Raw genomic sequence first — 27,710 nt, forward strand, 5'->3', positions numbered from 1 at the left:
CGCTGAATAACTATATCTTGTGTATTATAAAAATGAATCCCATAATGTGTTGGTAAGCGCATAACTTGAGAACGGCTGAACCGATTTCGATAAAAAAGTTTTATTATATGTATTCCTTGAAGTACGAGGATGGTTCTTATGTAGAGAAAACGTACAATACACAAACGTAAATATGTACCACGGGCGAAGCCGGGGCGGACCGCTAGTCTCATATAAAAAATTCACTTACTCTGAGACAGAAAGTTCTAGAAGGTTCCATTGAAGCTATGAACTTGCTTTATTACCAGTTTAGTGTGTGAAAATTCATCACCATTTACGGACAATATGTTGCTTATAATTATAATTTAACATTCTTTCTTCATTCCCTAGAGACAACACAGGGTAAATGCCTTTTAACTTAGCCATTTCAGCCCTTTACTTTTAGTTTGATAGAGAAACTTGTATCCCTTGAGATATTATCCGCGCAAACATTCTCACAAACATTTTAACCGAATGAAACTTGTTGGAATATTTTCTGCTATTACTTCTTTTGCCTTCACATCTAATGTACCATTCTTTATAACGGATTAACGTAAAAAAACACAAGATTGTCGCTCAGTAATGTCGTCAAATTTAAAAATTTAATGTCGCCGCCATCTGGTTGACGACTAGCGCCTACCATTAAAACCTACCGGTAAATGTTAAAATTATGTTATAACTATTCAAAAGTGCTTCTAGAAGTCTAATTGAATAAATAAATGTTTTAGACTGCGACAGACACTACACTCACCGCGAGCCGAGCCTACCATGAATAGCCGACTTTATTCCAAATTCAAACCTCAATTCCAAATTCAAGATATACTTTTTCAGCGTAAACGTTCCAAATTCAAAATTCATTATCCATTTATATCATGAATACTGTATTCCAAATTCAAACCTCTCAATTCCAAATTCAAGATATAGTTTTTCAGCGAAAACGTTCCATATTCCAAATTCAAATTCACTCAATTAGTGCGCAGACGCGGCTGGGGATGGTGGAGCGGCGTGTCGCAGCCTCGCGCGCACTTCTTGCAGTGTCGGGTTCGTCGCCGGGTCTATTTCCTCGTGGCTCTGTTCCGCTTGCTCCAAGCGGCGAGCGCGTTCTGCTATTGCCCTTTCTAGTTCTGAAATTGGAGAAAATGTTATTATAGGTAGAGACAAAGGTATATAGGTACATAGAATAGGGAAAGGTGGAGCGGTTTAATATTTTAACTCATTGCAATTAAAGTTCAAGACTCAAGTATAAATAGAATAGAAGAGTTTTTATTTTATTTATTTCAGATAAATAAAATACATAATATCCATGTATAATTGTTAGTATGACGACCTTAAAACTACAAGAAACATATATTACCCCAAATAAATAATTAAAATCTATACAAATGAGCTCTCTAACAAGTACTTGTTCACGTAGGTACCTACTTAATGTAATTTTAAGCAAGTGTATGATTAAATTAACTGATTGCAATTAACAGGTATCGCAATTTGTTAACAAGTGAAGTGATAAGATATCTTAATTATTCGATAATTATTATTCTATGTTTATTGATAAACATTTGTATTTATTTTTCGATCAGTTTCTACGGTTGCATCACTAATGAGCTAACCCATGTGCACAAAGATGTGAATGAGTGATTGCTTTCTGTCCTAGTGACTGATTCTATTGTCACTGCATAGGACGTGGCCACATTACTGTTTCATCGTCATGAAATACTCGTTCCAATAACAAATATGCAATATGTACACTCTTGCGATATCAATATTTGCTTAAAGTATCAAAACAATATTTAAACGAAGCAAAAAGGCAACAACACGCAAGTACAACTAACTAATATTAATTATTATTATTGAAAACAACGATTATTTGTAGTCACAGTTTGTAGTACTAATCAATTATAATAATTTATGATTATGCATCAATAGATTGCGTTTGTTTTTAACGTTTCGTATATAATTTTCTTTTTTACATTTGTAAATTATATTATTACTTACGAGGTTACTAATGCACGGTACTATAAAAAATTACAAGCGCATAGGTACAGTTTAATATTCCCTAATATTTGAACACCTACATATTGTGCCTACAAACAAATAACAACGAGCATGCTAATACGAGCGTAGGATGGTTGAAACTGCATAATGAGGTTTTGCAAGGACGAATTGTGAAACTTAGGAATTTAAGGAGGCTGGTAATGTGTGAGTCAATATATTTACTGATAAAATTTAACCACTTAAAATATTTAACATTAACTGATAAGTCAGTTTATGTATGTGTTATGACTCATACTTATATGCATTTATGTTTAAAAAATTCCGAGATTTTTAAACGCTTACGTAATTGGATGATTATAATATGGGTTTTATATTCTTTAAATAAAAAAAATAATATTTTTTTTGCAAAATGGTTAAGCAATATTGCGGAAGAAGGACAAACCGACAAACTTATAATTAATACGCATTACGCCAGTTCATTAAAAACTTATAATAACTATCTCAACCTTAATTGCATATTGTAAAATATGTCGGATTTCGATTTCCTTTATGGAGCAGCGCTTTACGGTCGATGCATTCTCATTATTTTATTGCATTCTATGCAATTTGCTGCGACACAATAACAGCAGGAAATATAACGATGATACCTTGTACCAACTAGTTACTCTAACTAGACTTAAATGTTTTAAAAATTATTATAAAAATAAAAAAGGAATATTTACAGGCTACAAGAAGTGCATAACTCGGAACTCTTAGCGAACTAATTGAACTCGTATTGAGCGAGCATTCTTCGTTCATTATCTGATAACAAGATTACAATGCGATCGCATTTGATGGCATTATACGAACAATAATGAATGATGGTGGCAGGTGAACGACCGTTGCACCTGCTTATCAAGGACGAATATAACTCGCCGAATGCAGGGAAAAACAACCGAAACCTTCCTTTTACTACACGAGTAATCTGTCTGGGAAACTGGTTTGGAACAATAAAAGTAAAAGCAGCTCCTAACAGCATGCTCGTAAATGTATACCCCAAACTAATATTTCATACGAGATCGAGAGGTGTCTCACATTACTAAATTCGTAGAGTATAGGAACAGTAGACTGTAGAATTAAAGTATTCAAAGAACATGATAACACTAGATATTTTATTAAATCCTTATTATTTGCGTAGGTATAGACTGATAATATTTCCTTGACAATGAACAAAATGGTTATTAAATATTACGATTCATCATTACACGAATTAAATTTTAATCTACCTATCTACTTTATGTATTTGTTATGTATTTGTTCATTTCATTCATTCATGTATTATAAATAAAATTCTCAAGTCACACTATTTGATACTAAACTCTCCGAAACGGCTTGACCGATTTTTTTGTTTGAGTAACTAGCAAAACAAAGTTTTACCGGGTCAGGTAGTATCTAATATAAAATATTCAATGTACCTAATGAAAGACATTTAATAATAATCAGTTCCACTTTTAATATCAAAGCATTCATATTTTAGAAGTTTTATATGAAAATTTGTACTAATGCTGCTCTATTTAAAGCAATCGCGGCGTTTCAGCCATGAAGCATCGCGAATACCCATAGTCTGAGTATCAATCTCCCATCATGAATACGTATTGAATGCTAAAAATATACGTAAAATATTGGTGCCCCACATGCCTACTTTCTATGTATACGTTATTCAAGTACATTTTCGCTTAGTCACTTGTTATTTAATCATAATAACAACTATTACTACATTTTATTTGTTGAGGAAAAGATTATGATATAAACGTCAGCTGAGTCACTAATTATTACATATGGGATTATAACTATTTATATATTTTTTATAATTTAACACGTATATGATATGAGCTTTATTTTATACTTATACCGGTCACTCACATGAGCACAAATATGTATTGGCAAATATTTTTTGTCCGAATGTTCGCAATCAAGTGTGTGACCCAGGTTATGCTAGGACTTGCAGTTTCTTTTATAATATGTATGTACAATAGGTACTCTAGAAATTTTGCTTTATAAAATACGAAATAGTAATATGGAATTAGGTTATCATTCCATAATTCTATAAATGTAATAAGCAGGTAGAGTATGTATTTAAAAAATATACACATATTATATTATAAACGTGAAAAGAACGCTGTCTTTAATTTAAAAACACTATTTATTTTAATAACTATCTTACTTAATACACAATTAAATAACGGACTAACGGCAGATGTAATGCATAATACCAACAATAAGCCTTTCAAAGTAACGCCTAGGCAAAAAAACAGCTTTGAAAATGTGTTAAAAATGTATAATGAAAGGACGATTTTAAAATGTTACCTGGAGTTTCCCTGTGCTCCTTTACTTGGTTCATGAGTTGCTTCTCTTTGTGTTTTGAAAGGGCCTTTTCCAGTTCGCTCTTCTGATTCAGAACATTTTTGCCTCTGAAAAGATAAGCGTTTTAATTAATTTCAGCTTTAAGTACCTTAATGATTATACTAAAAGATTATAAACCGATATCATACCTACTAACTAGGTCGAAGTATTTTTATTAAAAAAATATTCCCCGTTTAGAGCTAAGATGGCGGTAAGTACTTATAGCACAATTCAATGCGTTAACAATAGGTATTGTAAACCAAGGAGTTTTAATTTACAACTGCACAACAGTTGCTATAAAAATATAAAAAAAAAATTGCTATTCCTGCAGAAAATAAATTATGCAACGAAAACAAGATTTCATTGAGAGTACCTACATTCGAAATGTATGTAAGGTATAAGGGAATTGACTCCTGTTTTACTCAAAAGTCAAAAAGTACATCTGGCATCGCAACCCAAAGCAACCTGCAAAAAAAAATCTGCTTTCCTGGTGGAAATAAAAAAAAGAACTACTTAAAAACTAAGTACTAGTTATCATCAACGAAAAATTATATCCAAAATGATTAGGCAACCCTCATGTCGCGATGTTGTAATGACGATAAAAATCAACGTCGATACCACAATCTTATCAATTATCATACAAATTTTCGCTACCATATAAGGTAATGTTTACTCTACTGATAAGGTATAAAACATCGAAATATAATTGAAATTCTTAGACTACAATTTGTCATCTATCTATTGATAAGAAATATTTTTGACCATATCGAAAATTGTTAATAATTTTGTATTTAAAGGAATTATGGATTATCTGAAATTAGTTCGTAAATATAAGAAGAATGTATAAAAACAGGTGTCTACTTCGACCCACGGATTAAGGGATATCTCTTGACCTTCTTTTACATCCGAAAAATGTTCTTTACACTAAGCTTAGGTATTATGATGTTGCTTATTGAAACGTAACCTTACGTAATGTTTGAAAAAATTAGATAACTTCCCAAAAAATTGACAGACCCAATAGGTATTAACTCAAATTGACCCTTTATTTTTTGGAAACTTCATATTTGACAGCCAGTCCTTAAACAAAATCACTCTTTTATTTATCTATTACTCCGGTTACCGAACAGTGAACACCTACATTTCCTATATATTTATTTCTATTCATAAGTCATAACTTAATAAACATTTCACATAACACATTCTCTCACACTGTCACACATCTATAAATGCATTCCCATGGTCGGCACCTGCACATGTGAACTATTTTGGTGCGATGACGTCATATCACTTATTGTATTGTAATAAGTAATAACACATACACTAACTAAACCAAATTTAATTATTTAATAACCCGTTCCCTAAAAAAGCAGTTCTCACGATACACAGTTGCCATTGAAAGAGTAAGTTTCATTACAATGTTTGTACGAATACATTTCAATAAAACTTTTTGTTTCTCATTCCAATCAATACATTCTGGGAGTCGACGAATATTTTCAAGGACGGATACTCCTAGCGTTGCTATTTTAGTTTCATAACCGATCTGCCCATGAAGTACTTTTCGCATCTATGTTTAAAATATCCTTACTCTCCAGTGATGTACATAGTTATTTTAATTGCACTAGATCGTTCAAGGTAAACTGGCCATAAATTTTTCAATACTTCAAAACCACAATTTAAAAAAAGGTCTGTACCTATTTTTAGGATGAAGCAAATTAGGTATCGATAATTACTTTAGATACTTAAACTATTTAAGTAATGATACCAGGTCCAAACCAGTTCAACCGCAAACGTAATATTCAAAAGATAATATAAATTATTATACCTATATGTAGTTTAATTTACTTTGCAAATAGATCGCAGGCAGATGAGTTCTGAAATGAAATCGCCGCGCCATTACCAACTTCATAGGCTAAATTAAACTTGGTTAATTACACCAGCTACAGCGCAATACCGACGTTGCTTCCTCGTCAGAATCTAAAACGAAGTTGTATTAAAATACCGAAATAACTTGTCCTGCCTTATCTGCCTCAAGAAACAAATGAAAATAACAATCGGCCTAAAATGTCACAACCACACAATCAGATATCCAAAGATTGCGACCCAATGGATTTGCAATCGAGGAGATGAAGAATTTCGCAATGCTAGTTGCAAAATGGCGCAATACGGACATTATCGATTGATGAATGTCGCATTACACAATTGATAATATGAAGATGCGATGAAACCAAATGAGAAGAATGTACTTGGCATATAATGATCTGATTATAACGTCGCATATCCAGGCCTAAATGTAGATAGAAATTGTGTTCCCGTTGAGCAAATTGGAATTATTTCCTTCCCTCGCACAGGCGTACGGAAATCAGAAAGGCGACAGCTCGACAAACGTTAACGATGTGGAAGTGAATCAAATCAACAGGTTAGCGACGGCGACGGTGTTCAAATATTTAAGATAAGTAGACATAGACAAGCACGAAATACAATTAAAAATGCTGTAGATTTAATTGACTCTATAAAAACTAAAAAATATCACAACAAAAAATGTTGTGTAAAAAGTTAGAATTATCTTTAGATACGCAATCATGCCTTTATAAGTTGTTTTTGTATCATCATTTAATTGAATTGTATATAATTATTGAAAACATCCACATCATACAGATGAACTAAATGTAATATGTACAACAATAAAACGTACAAAACTCCATACAGCGTATGTCGGAATGGTCCATAGACATCATCTGTGAACAACAGATGTTCAATAATTACACCGGGTTTAGCACTCGACAGGATGTCGTGCACCTGTGCCCAGGGATCCGGGTAAGGCACTCGCTACAAAAACATCAACTTGTTCCAAGAATTGCGCACATCTCACAATACCTCTACGTCAATAGTTTCTGACCAGGATCGGAATATAATGACGATGAAAGGATATTTGTATTGAGTGAATGGGTTGATTTATCTAAAACTTAATCTGCCAGAGATGGTGTTAAAATCCATTGCTGTTCATTTATTGCTATAAATATACTACACGTACTTGTTCGTGAGCACAACATATATTCTACAAGTACAGTATGTTACAAGAGATAGACGTCAAATCAAATTCTCCATAGCTTCGTCGACGTAACGACCCTTTCGCTCATTTTCAAAAAGGTACAGATACTGAATAAGCATCTGCTAGTGGGTGTCACAGAAAGACGACCATATTACTCCCATTACAAATTGTTAGGACGTAATCTTATAAATTATAATTATAACTTGTTTAACCCATTTGATACGATGTTTCCAGGATGTAGGACGCCTTAATTAAATTTGTGGCAACAGGAAAGATGGCGCTATCTTTACTGGAATTTCAGGAATGAAATATTTATAAGCGAGATTATAAAGATTAGAATAATCATACATATTAGAATTTAAGAGTGATAAAATTATTATCGTGACAAAAATGTAGCGTAATTGATTACTATGAGATAATTAGTTTGTTTCAGTAAATATTTTTATTCCATACTAGCGGTCCGCCCCGGCTTCGCCCGTGGTACATGTTTACGTTTTCTCTACATAAGAACCATCCTCGTACTTCCAGGAATATAATAAAAAAAGAATTATCGAAATCGGTTCAGCCGTTCTCGAGTTATGCGCTTACCAACACATTTTGCGATTCATTTTTATATATAAGATATAGAAGCTGTTTGTGTGAATTTATACCGTATTCATAAATATGTATTTAAGCAACAATGTAAACAAGTATTTAGTATCTATGAACAATTCCCTTTCGTATTATGTCTTATTTTGATGTCTACCGAAACATATTATTCAGTAACAAATTTAAAGTAGGTAATTAATTTTAGGTGTAGCACTTAATGCCGAAACAACAAGGAAAATTTCAGTAGAGGAAAGAATATTATGTATTTCTGTTCTATAGGCCTGTAGAAGATTACAAACTAATTATGTACCTACATATTTCAATATCATCGCACAATTTCATACAAAAGTTTGAATATTTTCATCCTACATTTATCAATGCTCGCATCAGTCCAGCATATTGAAAACGTTACATAACACGACATTCGTAAAATCGAATTGTACGAGTAACATGCCGTCGGAAGCTTCCTAAGTAAATTTGTGATCACAAATTCAGCAGAAATATTCCTTGCCTCCGACGGCATATTGATTTAATTGTAGCCATTTAGAAGAGCTATCATGAGTTAACATACTATCTATAAAATAGTGAAACGAGTTTGTTTTATTATAAAAGGCCTCGTAATTGTTTAATATTTACATTATAATTAATAGAGCATTAATATTTGGTAAGACGTACTGTACCGTAACGACTTTAATTAAATGTTTAAGACCTCTCCATTTCCTGAGATATTCAGCGTACAAACAAATTGTAAATATTGCAAAAAGTGTTACAATAATAAAGTAAATACCATCGAGATTATATTCAAGTATGGATATATAGATAAGAAAAACGTAGAAATAAACTACTTACATAGCTGTATCTATGATAATAATCTTTGACCATGCAGTACCTAAGTATTAGCTAGTTCAATGAAGAAACGAATCTTCAATGGCGGCCAAAGCTGACTTTGACAGATGGTAGTATCAGCAAAAAAGAAAATAAAAATAACGTAAATTGATAATTATTTTATTTATTATTTTGTTAATTATTTTAATTTGTTTGTTGACAAACTGTTTTGTTATGATATTTGTGTATTTATATGAACTATCAAATGACATATACAGAACGCAACAAAATCCCCATTAATACTCGTAGTCTCGTAATTAGCCCATAAACTGAAAAACTTTCCCCAAATAATATATTACTTATTAAAGAAAATATTATTTACTTTAATAAGTAATATAATTTGCAATTATGCAAATACATAATTGTCATTCTAAATATAAATGGCGAAAATGTTACAAACTAAAAAAAAAAAATTAGGCTCGCCGGTACAATAATTACCCACGATTTGAAACTTGGTGATATTACTGTGAAAAGTTCATATTATTCTTGTCCATATTTTTTTTTGCAATTTCAAGGCAATTCTCAAAACTTTAAACTCCAATATCTCAGAAACTAAGTGACTCCTCACCCCCCCCCTTTGGAGGAGGGATTCCCAACACTCCCCCCTCCCCTCCCCCCCCCACAAAAACCTTAAATTCGAGGGTTGTATTTGTACACTTCTTCCAAAAATTATAACAGGGAAAATTAAATACATTTTACTTTACCCTATTTTTTTTGCATACCGTACGGCCGTGTGTGAGCGAGAGGGAATGATAAGCGCCGCCATTGAAGATTCGTTTCTTTAAAGAACTGACTAATACTAAGTTATTTTGTGGGGACGTAAGTAAATATTATCTCTCACATTACGTAATGTGATAGTACTGTGATAAGCATGAGGTACGTTCACCGGATTTTAATATTCTCCAACCATCGCACACTAGTTATAATATTATCATGTCAAAGATTAAATAAAAAATAACAAATATCTATACTTATTATAGTACATACCTACCTACAATGATTTACGAAATACACGCTTACAATGATTTATGTCTCTATATCTCGCTCTAAGTCATAGATAAGGTGTTATTATTCATTGTACCAAAATATATCTTAAAAAGAAAGCAGAAAATAAGACACGCACTACTATTTGATTTCGTGTCTGAGGTGTGGTTGGGCTCGGCCGCCTTGTATCGATATCATGATAATATACTGCATACATAACTCAATCAGCTAATATCAGCGTGTCTAACATATTCAAGGAAATGATTTATTTCACGAATAAATAGGCAAGTAGCTTTTATTTCATAAACGTACGTTTTGAACAGTTTTGAAAGATATAATTTGACTAACAACAAGAAAATAATAGAGCGCATCGAGTGTATAGGAAGCCTACGTTTCGATAATGGTGAAGATTTTTTTTATATACAAAGGTCCTATACATGACGAACCTGAATTGAACTAAGTAGATATTACATTTATAATTTGGTCCAAATAAAACGTTTAAGAGCGTATACGCATTATGCGGGTAACCGCATTGCGGGTAGCCGTCCGGCTGACCGCAAGCACAATTATGTACGGAATATTCATTTCTATGCGCACTGTGCGGTCTGCGGTAGCCGCATCGCAGTGCGCATAGAAATGAATATTACGTACATAATTGTGCTTGCGGTCAGCCGGACGGCTACCCGCAATGCGGCTACCCGCAATGCGGCTACCCGCATGGTGCGTATACGCTCTAAGACGTCATGCGAAGACGGGGCGGTTCGCTACAATACATTTATCATCATAATATTAGATTTTTTAGGGCTAGACTAGCCATCTACATTTTTCTTCCGTATCTACACTACTTAATTCTCAAAGCATGTCTACGTTGGATTTTTGAACATGGCCATGACCATTCCTATTATTAAAGTGATGACCGTCGCGGCGACTTCATAAAGATAAGGGATTCAAAGGGAAAGCCGCTAAGGTAAGATAATCTTTTGAGACGAACAAAGTCGTCCCGTTAATATGCGTGCAACCATGGCATCTTATAATACCATTAGAGATGAAAGATTTTTTGTTGTAAAATTATAAGAATGTAGCTTAAAATTGTTTAGCTTTTTTGTTTTATCACTAAATTCATAATTTATGGAAGAACATCCTTAACCGTAACTTAAGCCATTATGGATCCAATCAAAATTCTAATGAGAATGTTTAGCGTTCCGTGCATTTATAAATTTTGCCCATTGTCGTTGGTCAGGTTTATGTGCCTTATCACATTCAGATCTAACAACCAAGAGGTTCTATGCGTAACCTCCTTTTATAAATAGAACTAACAAATCTATATAAGATAGTATTGAAATCTAGCTGAATAACTTACCTATTCATAATATAAATTCCAAACTAAGCCCTGGCAGAATTGCGCGGCATCGCGATTCTAAAGATAGGTACATTGATGAAATTCTATTTGAATAGAAAATTTAATCACACCCGTAACAGAGTACATGCTATATTCTCTCAGGGACGATCATAATATGTATTATTAAATTTACATCTGCCTCTACAATATCATTTAGGTACATGATCAGTCATAAATCAAGGGACTAATAACTTTTGAGAATACCTATTTATTAATTAAGTCTATTTTTTCTTTCTTCGTCAATAGAATGACGTCGACTTAACAACATAAGTTACCAAGGAACTAACTCTCGAAAACCCCCATTTAAAGGCACCCAAATAGTAAATACTCACATCCTCTGATTGAAGAGCAGCTCTCTATGCAGGTCCATTCTGACGGGACTCTCTAAGCAGGGGTTGTTCAACCGTCGGGGAGCGATCAGACCGTCTCCGACGGCGCCCGCCCCTTCCTGCACCATGTCCGTGTCCGCACCCAGCTCGAAAACCAAGTCCGGACCGAGGTTCTCGCTGGCCACCTCCACGGTGCCCGCCTCGACTGCGGGCATAACATTATCTATGAGCATTTAGGTTTTATGATCTTTCTGTATACGCAGTGACAGGATAATAATACAAGAATGTTGTTTCATAGTGCAAAACACATACAGACAACAATATTATAAGGAATATAAAAATTAAAAAAAACCGGCCAAGTGCGAGTCGGGCTCGCGCACAAAGGGTTCCGTAGCAGCAAATATAATAAATTACAGTTAAATCAACCTATCTCAAAAACTATAAGAGATACTTTGATCAAACCAAAAATCGTTGAAAGAGTTAATTAGCATGCATCACCTCTATTTTTTTTAGAATTTTATACCCCGTAGTTATAAAAATAGAGGGGGGGGGACATACTTTTTACGACTTTGAGAGCTGATATCTCAAAAACCGTTCACTTTAAGAAAAATGTTTTTTAGAAAACTTTATATCATTTTAAAAGACCTTTCCATTGATACCCCACACGGGTATGTACATCGAAAAAAAAAATTTCATCCCTCAGTTACATGTATGGGGGGCCCCACCCCCAATTCTTTTTTTTACTATTTAGTGTCATATTTTTGTAGCGGTTCATACAACACATATTCCCATCAAATTTCATCACTGTAGTACTTATAGTTTCCGAGTAAATCGGCTGTGACAGACGGACAGACGGACAGACGGACAGACGGACATGACGAAACTATAAGGGTTCCGTTTTTGCCATTTTGGCTACGGAACCCTAAAAACGTTAAATCTTCCAAACGAATACGGAGATTTACGTAAGTCCGGTTGTACAAAAAATATTGATTCATACACGATTTTAAATATTACATTATAATAAAATTACGCGCAAAAACCAATATGTAAATTGCAACGTATATGAATAATGAGTAATCTAGTTCTTTTTATATGTATAAAACAATCTGAATATTGCAACTGCTATTGTGAAATTAAGACTGAGGTATGTTATATTATATATATATGTGTTGTATTGAATGCCAGTCACCTTTAATACTTAACAAACACTTGCCTAATGAAAACAATCTTATGAATCAGGGATGATATCATCAGTTTTAACCGTGACGTTTATTAGCGCTTACATTACCTACCTCGTTCTTTAAAATCGTTAAAATAAAAATAAACTAATCATGAAACGTGCAATATGTGTGGCATTTTAATTTTTAATGTGTCTAGTCATCGGGTTTTCCATGAGTACATACGAATGTAAACTGTATATCTGGTTATCTCGAGTCGAAAAAATTATGCTGAATAAATAAAATTAAAAACCTAGGTACTACAAAAATTAACGACATGACTACACAAACTAAAAACATTACCTATATAAATAAATCCCATAGGCATATGAAAAGTATGCCATTTAATCCATCCAGGACTTAGCGTGTGAAGAAGCAACAAAAAATACCCATCCACATAATCATGTGTTCACGATATTAGATGAAGTATCACGCATACAGCCATCCATCAACGTTAAAAGTAACCTTTTAGAGATATATTCAGGTTAATGGGAGTGTTCATTTCGTTTCATTAATTTTGAAAAGCAATAGCAGGGGATTAGTTAGGGAAACGTCCTGACGAGTGCCGCTCACCTGTGTGCTACCCACTGCAATATTTTCGATTCGTTCCCGCTCGTTATAGCTCGACATGACCCCGTTTCTAGCACTTGGACTGGCAAGTTATGAGATTTTTTAATCCTTTCGTCCTGCTTCGTAAAATTAACGGTACAAATTGAAAACCAAATTTAAATTGGGCCCGATGGTTTTGGTTTACTTCTAGGCTCTATCTTCGTTTCGTTTTCCCTTCTCGATTGTATTGATAAAGGTAATGTTGTTCAAGCAATTATTAAATGAATTTGAATTTGAATGCAAGAAATTTTTGTATTTTCGATAAGTAGGTATAAACTAAAGAATAACGATTATGACAATATGAACTATATTATTAATTTATTAGGTATTCTAAAAATTCTATCGAAAATAAAAGTGTACAAAATAGAGACAATAATAAAACTTTATGTTTATGGTTATGCGTACAAGATAGATTTAAGTAAAGATAATACGAACACGAAGCACACTAAATTTTATGTATTCATATTGTGAAAAAATATCACAATGTGTTATGATAATAATCTCTCTTGTTGACTTCAGAGCACTGAAAATAATTATGAGATTGAATGTTTGTAAAGGTTTGAAAATAAAACTTTACCTTACTAGTTTTATAACATAATCAAGAACAATATTAAAATTTAAATAATAGCTATTTAATATTCCCACGATAAAATTATTTGTACGATCAATTTTATAATCATTAATACTACTTACCTACTTGGATTATATATGAAAAACGAATTTTAAATTTATATAATTTATCGTAAAATAAATTGAGAATTAAAAATATCTAATAACAATTGAGACCATTGACTTAAATTTTAGATACGTTATGAAATTTTAAATAATTTTTAATGCTTTCAGTTACATAAGGTTGAAAAATAATTTATATATGTATTTTAGATTCATCTAGAATTTGTTAAGGAAGTAGTTATCACGTTTGAGTATTCGATAATACAATTAATGTTAAGTGAATAATTGAACTGAATAATACTTGTGATAAATTATGTATATTATGTTAATAATGCTACTTGTATTGTATTTGTTAATTTGCACTTATAAATTTTCCATTGACATATCATTTTACGAACTACGAGCACACTATAATATGCTCCTCGTGTATTTGTATTTTCAAGTACATATATAAGTGTTCCTTCAATCCTTTCTTAGTTCAATTTAATTGTTACATTCTGATCATATTTATAATATTATTTTTCTCATAAGATAGCCAAATATATATCAGTTTTCACTAATATTCTTTGATTTTACTAACCCACAATTCTTGACTTTAAATCCAAACATTTTTGTGTTATTATCGCAATGTTTAATTAGACAGAAAATTCTAAGATCGTGTCATGTGTAACCAATATTTTTCCGACATTTGTAAACGCACTGAGGTGTAAAATGACAATTGTTAAAGAAATAACACGTATCGAGCAAATTGCGTGTTGCTGGGGAAATGGAACTCCACTCTACCGGTGCATTACGATACGGAACTTGAGGAAGCTTAATTGACAAATTAAATCATTAAAATCGTGATATACTGCGCTTTAAACTACCAACAACGAGTATTATTTTAAACGAGCTTGTCACATAATATGAGTTATGTGTCAGTCGTGATTGTATTGTCTTCCACCTCAAGCAACGTTACATATTGTTTAATTCCAAGTCCATTGTTCATTCGTAACTTCAGAAACTAAATTATTTCTCAAATATTACCTTGAATTTTGATACAGACAATAAAATTTTACGTGCCGCAATCGCTAGCCGACACACTTCTGTTTTCCGTGTAAATTTTGTTTGAAGACTCATAAAGATTTAATAGTTAATTTTAACGATTGAAGCTACACTCATAAATAAACAATTTTAACCATTTTAGGTATTGAACTTATGTTTATGTAATAGCCAATAGGAAGCAGATGCAGTTGTTTTAAAAGCAATATAGAAAATGCTATCTCATAATAATCTAATATCTAGCGAGATCGTTCAGAGATATTACGTTTATTGAACCAGACTTTTATAAAGGTCACACTGACATTGGCCGCAAGTGGAAGAAAAGCCTTTTCAAATGTCATTTTAAACGATCTGTGTAGCTGAAAATCAATATCAAACAATGAGATATTTTTGTGAATTTCTTTTTGTGAACGGATAAAGCATTTTAAAGTTTTAAAATAACATTAAACATGCATTAAACGTTAGTGTATTATTTATAATATCATCAAAAAAGTACAAGTCAAATAAAATAAGAATTTTAAATAAAAAGTCGGATAATCTGAGCTAATTTCGGCAACATGCTGGTAAATTATTCATCTATTTAGCAAAAACAAATTGTGGTTCATTGATAGAAACATAAACCACAACTGATACTGATATACGAGTACGTACGAAAGTTTATTTAAATCCATTAACAGAACTGAAGATAAACATTCGCAAATACCGTTGCGGTTAGTGTTTCATCCATAGGATTGACGTAACACGTCTGACCCCTAACCTATAGGTATTTTTAGATCCCCATCCAACCTTATGGCTTAGACAAGGCCGAGTTCATTTGCTGAAAACAATTGACGTCATCATGTGTTCGAAGGCTAAGCCGTTAATCTTCTAAAGTGCAGCATCACTGAATAGAAAAGATAGTAACATAAGTATACTAAAGGAATAACCTTCAACTGTGTTTGTTCTGCGCTTTCATTGTCTTTCATTTGAACTTTTTAGTGAGATATTACAATTTATTGTCTCTTATAATTCCTAGCGATTCTTTTATTAGAATTTTCTGGAAACCCAGGTGATTATTTATTTAAAATCGTATTTAAGTCGATGTCGGATTAATAAGATCTTGCTCATTCTCGTTTACTTTCTGAAAATGCTTAGCCAAGACTTAGTTCCGTGTGTACTTTTAAAGTAGTTTATATCTCACATTACGTGTAATGTAAATGAGTTTTTAATTACGTGACAAATTAAACACTCGGTGGTTTTAAAATACATATATAAAATTTTACGAGTTTGCTATTTGCACCGCAGTTTTTATTTTCTTTTTCATTTCCGTTGGTCATATCGATACTAGGCCACTGGCTTTATAAAAATTTAAGTTTTCCGCATTATTCTAACATTTCTCCAAAGGTCGAGTTGGCAATACAAGCATTTTAATTTGCCAACTGCTTACCCCATATTTTTCCCCAAAAGATTTGGCTTGTTGCTTAAGTAGAACAATACACCACACAATAGTTGGCAAAAACGTGTGTATTTACTTAATAAAAAAAAATTGCATTGTTTTCTGCTAAGCATAATAGAAATTATTACAATAACAATGATATCATGTTCTTTACTCAGACGTAACACAAACATAAAATAAATGAATACAGTTCCTAATAAGTAAGATTAAAACAAGCATAGCGCATGTGAATATAAGTCTATCTTCCAACTGAATACTGAATAGTGAGATAAAGTTCTTTAGCCAATATTTAATGCTCCCCCGTGCTTTATAATTATTATTATCGTTTGCAATATGCAAATGCTCTCCTTACTTACGGACACTCTGTTCTCTATAGATAATTTTATAAACGGAATATTTATTTATATATTTTTATTTTGCTACAATAGAATATAGATTCATTTTATGCATAGTATTTGCACGTTAATTATTTATTAATTGGCAACCATACTTTTTTAAATAATTTGGAAAATCCAAAAGTGCACGCCTCATAATTTTTTTTTAATAAATATTTATTAATTATTATTTTTGTTTATTTAATAACAATTAAACCACATCGAATCAGACCCTGAAAAATGAAAGGGTTCTATTCCTGAGCATACTCAAGCGTAAGAGAAAAAAAAAGACTCGATTAGTAAAGTATTTCGGTCGCTATCGTGTTAACAAGAAAAAGGATCCGCACATACAGACACACGGACGTCCAAGACAGAACTTTTTTAAACTGTTTTTTAACTAGTTTAAATAACAAAAATGACATCAAAAATATCATGAACGTTAAAAATAGTGTTTTTTTCTTAATATGTGTGTGTATGTATTATCTTACAAGTGCAATGTATGATACATAATGACATTTTAAGTTTGAAAAATCAGATGTTTTGCGCGAAGTGACAGTAGTACCCACCTCAACGCTTCGCTTATGAGGCGTGCAATTATTCTGAATTTCTGACTTATCTTAAAATACCTTAAAATAAATAAAGGATTTTTTGTTTCTATATATATTGTAGTTTAAAGAAAGGTTTACGGTTTTTTGTTACACTAAAAAGGAATAAGTATAAACAATTATAATTTTAATTCAGTTCTTAATTTATAATTATGTATATGAAGTCATAAAAATATATCGCTTGTGAGCTATTTTACAGTTTTCAGTATGCAATTTTCAACGTACGTCACGGTGTTACCTCATAAGAACTCCTTAACATAATGTATGCGCCCTACATTCCCTGCTCAGTACTAGACCGGTATCAATTAAATGTCGCCTACGTTACGCAAGATTTGCTAACGTTCTAAATAACGGTGTTTCATTAGCCGACATCAATAAAGTCACTATAAAGTATACGGGAGAACTAACGATAAAAGGCACCTATATGAACATAAAAGAAATTCGTTTTAATTCATCGCAGTGTACCATTTTTAACGGGAACAGACTACAAGTAGGGCAGACTATCGTTTAAGCTTCAATCGCCCCAGATTGTATTGCGTCATTCTCAAGGGATTCCTAAAAACAGTTGTTAGCGCGTTCTGCGGCCATTATGAATCAGACACCATCAAACTATACGCATCGAGTTTATATGCCGATAAAAATTCAAGTGAAGAAATATTGCTTTCAAAAATTTAAGACACACGCAATGGGATCGTGAGTTTACAGGCAATAAAATTTAAATGTGTGGGGAACGTTTGTAGAAGCACTTAAGAGGAATATGTACAATTCACCGCACCCTCGAAGCGATTGCCTTGATAGGTTAGGTGTACTGTAGACTGTACTTTAAAAAAGGGGTTCCCACCCTATTTAAATGCAGCCTTGACTGATTATCCATTTGCATAAGTTGAATATTAATGAGAGCGAATTTTTGTATGATAAACAACTATATAGCTGTTGATATTTAAGGTGTATTGAAATCTCTTCCCTTCATTCCGGATCCTGATGAATAAGTTAATCCTCTCAGACTATTTAAAGCAACCCATTGTATAACAGGTGATGATGGAGTACCATCAACGTTTTAAATAAAAATCTCCCAGATGATAGGTACATCGTTCAATCAATAAGCCACTTCCTCATGCGGGTGAGCACGAATCGCTTATTAACTTGATGACAGTTATGGTTTGAATACTTTTCCCGTGGGTCTCAATGGGCGAGGTCAAATACACTAACCGAAGTCCTGAGCTGTAATTAGAGGCAAACGAAGCTTAATAAGACCAATAAAACTCATAGAGAAACATGCATTGTTAAATTGAATTCAAATTAGGCTCACTGTGAGAAATTATAAAATTGTCAAAGAGTATTTGATCAATAATTTGCTTTTGAATATTTACGCGTTCCCTGGAGTGTCACATTTGAAAACGTCCAGTTTAATAACAGGGTGGGACCGTGGGAGTAGCGAAGGGTTGCGTTTATTTTACGATGACAGACCACCACCAATTTGTATTATTATCTGTTTTGTCATACAGTAACGTAAACCTGTAAACAGCAGCACCTAATGGAATATTCTATTTATATACATCTGGACAAATTAACTCAACTATATCTTCACAATGCGATGATTCATAAAAGGAGTAGGTATCTATTTATCAATGTACATTTACAATGAATTGTTTGGAAATATTATTTCTAAACAACCGTCCGGAGAACAACAAAATCCAACCTCATTAATCATAGTAACAAACACGACCAATTCGTTTCAGTACAACTCCTGTATTTGTAAACAGTACGTGTTATACGTAAATGGAGGCGTATTGAATAGTCCCACAATAGCTTCGTTTTAGTACAGTTCCAGCGTTTACTAATACTTGGGTGCACAATAATGAGCCATGAGTGTTTTGTATAACGTGCAATATCCAATAAATAGTTGTTTGACCGACTAGCAAATAAAACAAACAGCTTACAGAAGTTACGCTACAAATTGTAAAACAATTATTAGAGGTATAATGAAGATAAGAACGGGACTTTTCAATGCATTTTCCTAGTCCTGTTTTTTTAATAATTCCTGATTTATGATACTTTATGGTATTTGATTAATTAAGTTATATATTTTAAAAATATAGAACAACTATTGCATAAACAATAAGAGATTTATTAATTTGGTTCTTCAATAGAATTCATTAAAAAATGATACAATTTTAACTAGTTTTCTCGTTGCAGATGTTACACATACGTAATAAAGATAAACGTAAGTATTCTTAAATAACTTATGTTTAATGCAAAAGCAGCAAGCCGCTACGCAATATTTAATGCGTTTATAGAATAAATAGTAAAAGGCATTGCGTAAGCTAACTACAAATCAGTTACCTACAATTTTAATTATATTGACATGTATTAATGACGTTTAGATAATTTAATGCGCAAACTATTTTCTCTTGAAGGATTACACTTGATTACGTAATAGAGGTGAAGTGGTGCTTATTATCTTGTTGCATACATGAGATGATAACAGACGGGAGATAAGTGTATGTACAACATACATATTCATTTAGAAATAATGCTACAGTCCTGTTTTTTCTACGATAATAAACTAATAATTGATAATTTTTTTTTTTCTATAAAGATAATGCTAATTAGACAAAGGTCATCAGCTGATAAACCTTATCAGTAGTTTAATACGTGGTGTACATGTGCTAAAAACGTAGAGTTTTATAAAAATAGCACAATTAAATGATAATGTTAAATTGAATAACCGAAATCATAGATTTGAACTGTATATTGGTACATCATATTAGAAAACACTGTTATACTTATTAATATTTATAGTATTCTTCGTTTTCTATTCAAAACATGTATCATTAATTTTAAAGACAACTGTATGTAATTAAACACGTTCGTCCAATTTTGTACTAGCTGTAATATTATTAAAACAACAAAATCACTCTTCATTAACAAATTACTGTTATTTACGAAATGTTGCGTGTAAACGTTTTTCGCACATAAAATCAAATTAGTAACGAGGTATGTCGACAGGGTCACAGAACTTTTAATTTCACGTATGCATGTTCATTTTAGAGCTTTTCATATAGCTGTATTTTCACAAAGCTCTTGTCACGCTGTGAGAAATTGTCCTGTTATACGCATTCATTCATAGTTCTAGAAAATGTGGACACTACTCTAGACGGTTGTCTTGTCTAGAACGCTAAGCAAGTTTCTTATGAAATAGTGAGGGAAGACATTTTAAATTTTAATGGTCTCAATTGTTATTCGTTTTAATGGCTGTTTGGTCAGTTCTTATGACGCTTCATGTTTTCAAATTAGAATGTTCCCTATGGACCCTATGTCATTAAAATGAAGGATTTAAAAGATCGAAATCAGTGTGAGGTAGTAACGAATATCGTATCAAGTTCCAAACACAAATTGCAACTACAAATGAAAGCTAATGAACGGGGGGTTGTGAATATGAAAGGGTTAGGGTATCCAACTTCCATAGATAACATACGTATATACAAATACATACACGTTATACACTTTTTACTACACATTTTCTGTATTTTTTCTTAGTTTGGTATAAATGATTAACAAGTCCATATACTTACTTATCTATTTTCAACTAAATCAATAAATTTTTGAATGCCAAAATTATTTCTCTACCATACACATTAATTAAAAACAACCCATAGTCCAGTACAGGACCTCTATTTAAAAATATCTTATAAAATAATAAATAATAATTAATATACATACTAATTACTAAGCAACGAACCCTATGCCAAAATATAATAATTGACAAATTATAAGGATGCGTTCCCGTAATCGATGTGTAACTTATGAAGAGTATCGATAACACAAGATCATCCCTTACGCGTTCACGGGCATAGCGGGGGGCGATGACCTAAGGCAGACGAAGCTTTCCTCCCGGCCTACTTGCCCGCCCAATGTTTATGAATTTACTTCATTTTTCACATGTGACATTTACGTCATATGCGTATCATACTTAATTAAATTAGAGTACACTCAAATTGCAAGCCGTTTAAAATGTATGTGTTGAACAATTAAGTTGCTTACTTAAATATATTAAAATATAAACAATACTAGGTTTCCGCCCGCGGCTTCGCCCGCGCAGTCAAAGAAAAACCCGCATATTTCCCGTTCCCGTGGGATTTCCGGGATTGCGTCATTTTCTATGTCCTTTCTCGGGCATCAAAATATCTCCATACCAAATTTCATTAAAATTGGTTTAGTAATTTAGGCGTGATTGAGTAACAGACAGTTACTTTCGCATTTATAATATTACTAGATTTCCGCCCGCGGCTTCGCCCGCGTTTTTAAAGGAAAACCCGCATAGTTCCCGTTCCCGTGGGATTTCCGGGATAAAACCTATCCTATGTGTTAATCCAAGTTACCCTCTATATGTGTGCTAAATTTCATTGTAATCGGTTAAGTAGTTTTTACGTGAAACAGTAACAAACATCCATACATCCATACATCCATACAAACTTTCGCCTTTATAATAGTATTAAGATTAAGATTAAGATTATAAAACATTTTTATTTATAAGTCAGCATACAATAATTTTATTACAGAAATCTAGGTTATCCTTTTTTGAGTAGTTATCTACTAAATAAATAAATAAAATTTACCCAAAAATTTAAAAATTATGAATCAATAGGTTACGTAAGGCATGAAGATTTAGATTAATCGCCTCGACAAAGCCCCTCGAAGTACTTCTATCCTGCCAAAAATTCGTGCTCAAGGACTTTCTTACAGCGGAAGCCCCACTCGGAAAGTGATACTTGCGTAAAGCACCTTATTAACGCTAAAAGCCCCACGTGTAAAAATGCAACGCGAATTTATTTTTAGGTCAATATTTTGGTGTTATACATTTTTTAACGTTTGTTGTAAATTCACTTTTGCAGGACTTTTTTCTGCACTTACGTTAATTAGCGAAGACAGAGTAATTATGGTAGAATACGTACGTTGAAATGGTGGTTTAATATTTTACATTATACCTACCTACTCATAATTTTTCAAAATTGTACACATTTTGTTGGGTTGCGATCTGCTCGTAAAATTGATGTGGCGCCTATGGACCCGGCAAGATCGTAGCCTGTTGTGTGTATTTAATTTGAATAAATAAATAAATAAATAAATTTAAATGTTGAATGAAAAAAAATTACGCACCCTTAATATACTAAAAATTAAAATGTATTCACTTTCGAGTAGTTAGGTAAATCTGAAATTTGAAAAGATGAAGTTTTATTGTGAAATCTCAATTCATCAAATTATTAGGTATTGCAATAAAATATTTCCACCAAAAATTGAAATTTGAACAGCTTCCTATATGACGAAACGGTTAATTCATTAGTCAACAATAGGAGCTATGAAATTATTATGTAAGCGAATCAAATTTCATGACACATATTTTAAAAAACAATACGTTTCATTTGATTGTAAGTTACATAATATGTTACACGAATTATATTTGCAAGACAAATCTAAATCTTTAACTAAACTAAAACTAAACTTTCACCTGTAAGTTTAACTGTGTGAAAATAACCACATCAGACACACATTTGATAATTATCTACATATAGAAAAAATTATTTAATCACCCCATGCAATAATCACTGCGTCAATTTAACTTAAATTTTTCTCTTTTCTCATACGTGCTCATATACACTTAACAAAACCAAGTGATAATTGTCGAGAGCTGTGGTCGAGAGACAGACGTAATTTACCAAAATATAAAACAACAGGTTTGTATAAACGGCGCGATTATCTCAAATAGCTGTTTCGCTTCGCTCTCATGAAGAATTACGATAAAACGCGTAACAGTCATGTCGTAAGACGACAATTCCACCACTTTCTTCACAATACATTATCCATCTGTACTTTTCTAAAATAAACGTAAATGCAACGTGTGCGGTAAGCTGTAGATCAAAACTTAACAAGCGACTCGAATACAAATATGTACGATACGATCTCTATCACGTCTCAATAGAAAGCTAATTAACCCCTGTATGAATTAATCACAATAATTAATACTATTAAAATGTTTCGATAAATTAACCTCTCTGATTGAAATTTAGCATAAGTTATTCAATTATTTAACGGTTAATAATATTTAATTACTATCCTAGCCGCATGTTGCTTCAAATTGTGCCTTTCTATCGGACAATATGACCGTCCGATTATTGAATACTGAATGCGGACATTCTATATTGATACGATACTGTAAAATGAATATGTATGAGTTGAAAGCATTATGCAAAGTGCAGTAAGGTGCGTATGGGCAGTGAGGAGCCACCCAGCGCGCGCTTATCCTACGATCCCTATCTCTACCGAGTGCAGTGCCAAATGCTATGGCGCGCATACGTAATGCACCTCGTGCCTTACATGCAAACACAAAAATATAACTGTTGTACCGCATTGCGACACGTTAAATACCTACTATTCCATGAACATTATTTACCGCACTGTATACAAAGAAACATAAAACTTCTTTAAAATTGCATACGGGATTAAATTTTTCATTGAGAAATGTACTCTGAATACACACGAGGCACGAGCAGCATGAATTTGAATACACACAATCCTATTCGCTTCAAAAGCAAAATTCTAGGGGATTATTATGAGAATTCTAGAGCTCTTTAAAACTTTTTATAGAATACTGCGATTTTTATTTATTTATTGAACAGTTATAATTTAAATCGACCGGTGGATGGTGGATAAGCGTTTTTTTATTCATTATTAATTATTATAATTTAATCAATAACAATAATAATGTGTTTATTGTGCTTACTTGCAAAGCATTCAACATAATTTAAAATTACTTTACATTCATATATATCTAATGTTTAGCTAATGGACGTTAATGACTGTTGAGATGGTGTGTGAACAACTAGCCATTATACAACCAACAACAAAGCTAATGAGGGATGTTGCCGACAAACGCACTTCTATAATATTATGCTGCAGACTTCCTAAATATTCATTTGATAAGCTTACTTTGTAGTTTTGTGTAGAGTTACAAACAACGGTCGCTTTATAAGAATTATGACTCTCGAGTCACGACGACGCGACGTGGATATCACAAAAAATAATTAATTAGGTAACTTGATAGTTGATAACATTTATACATATATGTGTTGTAAGTAAAAATAGGCCACGTCAAAAGAAAGATCTAAATAATGGACTGAAAGGTGCAAGGACAAACACAACTACGGGTATCATGTAGCGGTAGAGGATGGCGCAGTATGTCATAACGCTCGAATATCATAATCATGGACCGTGAAAGCACCTGACCATAAGTTCTTTTGTTTAACTCGCTACCAACACGTGTGTTAAATGACAACTACCTATATGTAGTGAAACGCACTTCCAAATGAATGCACAGCGCCACAATTATGTATGAACAGGCTAGGACACTTTCGATCGTAAACTGTCCATATCAGGTAACGTGCGGTGACCGGTGTGACGGCGTTCTAGGGGATGGTGATGATTTATATTCTTAGATATACCGTTTTCGTAGACGGCGAGCATTTCTTGTATGGCAGGTGCCGCCTTACGAGTTCTCGCTTCGCACATTGCTATACGGATGCAGCACGAACAAAACTGACCGATGGCTCACAGACTGGCGAACCAAGCAGCGTGTCACGGTCGCCTAACAGGATTACCTGTCCCACTGCGCAGGTAATATGAGATAGATATAGGCCACAAGACCTTAACCGGCTTATAATATTGTTTGGATTATGAGCTGACACGAGAACCATTTCGACCTTTAAATACGCTTACACTCACTTTACAAAACTAGGTGTTATTAGAAAGAAAATATAAGGTAATCGGATTTGGTTTTCTATTTCATAAATTGCTTATTGTTACGCTATTTATTATTCTTATCCTAAAAAATGAGAGCGGACTTCCGACACGTATGAAATTTTGTAACCGATAAAGCATGGTCACCAATACAAGGAAGATGAATCATTATTTTTAAAAGTAATAATAAGCATTACTAATTAGTAATTACTATAGGATAGGAAATATTTGTACAGTCTTATGTGACGCAATATCAAACAATATCTAAAATTATTGTTACCAGGATAAATTATTTACATTCTACGCTATACTAAGTAGTAGAACAAAGTTAATAAACGAATATTTTTTTTAAAGAATGACGATATAGATATTACATGGAAACCTCTATGGCACCGTTTTGGATGAAAGGGAATTAAGAACCTCCGTTTTTTTGTGCTATGCAAAAACATTTTACAAATGGTTAAATATGTTTTAGGTACCTAGTACGTGCAATATGTAATGGAAAATGAAAATTCAACGAAACTACATAGTTTGTTACGTCGAGAATATTATGTACTTCTAAGATTTTAATATTCTTTCTCTGTGACAGTACGGGTCAACGGTAATTGCAGGTCGCGATGAAATGTTAAGCCACTTTACATAATATATACTATATCTACTGAATGTCTAAGTACATATTTTATTATACAGCTGACTTGGAGAATGAAAAATAAATCATGACCACACGTATTAATACATTCTTATACTTTCTTCGAGTATTATCTATACAAATATGAAATAATAAAATCATAGGAAAGTCAAAACTTTACATTGAATATTTTTTTTAAAGAATACCTACTTGTGGCGCGATCTACAATCGATATCGAAGCCAAAAATATAGTTTTTAGAATTTTTGTCTGTTTGTATGTCCGGGCTAAACTCAAAAAGAACCGCATGGATTTACTTCAAAATTGATACGGATATAGCTTGAGACCTGAGAAAGGACATAGAATAGGTTTATCCCAGAAATCCCACGGGAACGGGAACTATGTGGATTTTTCTTTGAATACGCGGGCGAAGCAGCTGGCGGAAAGTTATTATTGTACTATTGTAATAAAATTACATCTGTATTCTGTACACATGTTACCTATATAATTTACTTTTTTTATTTTATTGAAATCATAATTTGCTTCTTTAGTAGCTTGAAATATAGGTATTATTTAAAATTATAATATTTTAGGTACCTAAATGCTCAATACCGAGCAAAATATGAATATGGTACTGACTACTGACCTACTCAAAATCGTCAGAAAAGAAATATCTTCATACCTATTGTAATTTATTAGGTATATCATATTCATAACATTAAAATAAAAGTATGCATGGATGAGTACCTATGTACCTAGTTCATGTATTCGTGAAATAGTTATGAACTGAATAAATAATGATCACGAAACTGCGTTATAATATTATAATTGTAATGAATAATGATATGACAATCAACACGTGTTTCTTCGACAATTCAACGTCATTTACTCTATTACACGTCCTATTGTGCTAACATTGATCCTATTGTTGAAAATATTAAAATAAATTATGTTTATAGATAGCCTATTTTGTTCGCTACAATTGTTTTAAAGAATTTATAATTACCTAAATACCTATTGTGACTATTGCGTGCTGCTACCAAAGTGCAAACAAAGGAAATCCGCGAAACATAATATATAAATATATACCTAGTTACTTACCTACTTTATTTTTTTTTGTAATTATTACGTTGACAGGAAGTAAAATTTATAAATTGTATTCGTAGTAATTTGCTTTAATATCTTTGCCAAAGAGAAGACAATAACGAATATAGGTAAGCAACTAGCATAGCAATACAATACTCATTTATGAATGTTTCTAAAGCAATAATTAATAATTATTATTGTTCAAATTGATAAGATCCTTCCTCTTCACGTCGCGTAGGTAGGTAGTTTAATATTATGTTCGGTTCGAATATACTATAAAATAATATGTATTATCTATCCGTTGTGTAGATAAATGCCAACATGAAGAATAGAATTAAAAGTGAATTTGGATTTAAAAAAAATGTAAGTAATATTCTACGAACGTAATCGACCCTATAAAGGCATTCACACCAAAACAAGTTTAACTGTTTTCAGAAACCAATATTGTAAATCACTTACCTTAAAATACAGAGAAGACTATGTGATGTAGCAATACCACGTGATACTCCTTTCTCAAGAAAACAATATCAGTTATCACCGAAAAGCAATTTACGCGTCTTGAATAAAATTTCGCTCGACAAGACAACACTACACACGACGCTCTAAAACCCCGGTTTGATTGATA

General features: G+C 32.5%; 1 protein-coding gene across 2 annotated transcripts; it reads right to left on the reverse strand.

Moving 5' to 3' along the window:
- Positions 1 to 241: 241 nt before the first annotated feature.
- Positions 242 to 27,700, reverse strand: LOC149904529 (protein FAM107B). 2 transcript variants are annotated; one of them, XM_090107314.1, is made up of 4 exons: positions 24,917 to 24,984; positions 11,630 to 11,831; positions 4,357 to 4,460; positions 242 to 1,142 (listed from the first exon to the last, which is right to left on the reverse strand). In XM_090107314.1, exons 2-4 carry the CDS (start codon positions 11,752 to 11,754, stop codon positions 988 to 990), a joined length of 384 nt encoding a protein of 127 aa, XP_089963440.1. In that variant the 5' UTR covers positions 11,755 to 11,831; positions 24,917 to 24,984; the 3' UTR covers positions 242 to 987. The 2 variants fall into 2 exon arrangements, with proteins under 2 accessions (XP_089963440.1, XP_089963439.1); XM_090107313.1 differs by lacking the exon at positions 24,917 to 24,984 and adding an exon at positions 27,545 to 27,700 and having other exon boundaries at positions 245 to 1,142.
- Positions 27,701 to 27,710: the final 10 nt, after the last annotated feature.

The sequence above is a fragment of the Colias eurytheme genome, chromosome 11 (genome assembly GCF_061535395.1).
Source record: "Colias eurytheme isolate Ceu_HAF_F1 chromosome 11, ilColEury1 Martin Lab GWU primary, whole genome shotgun sequence".
NCBI lineage: Eukaryota > Metazoa > Arthropoda > Insecta > Lepidoptera > Pieridae > Colias > Colias eurytheme.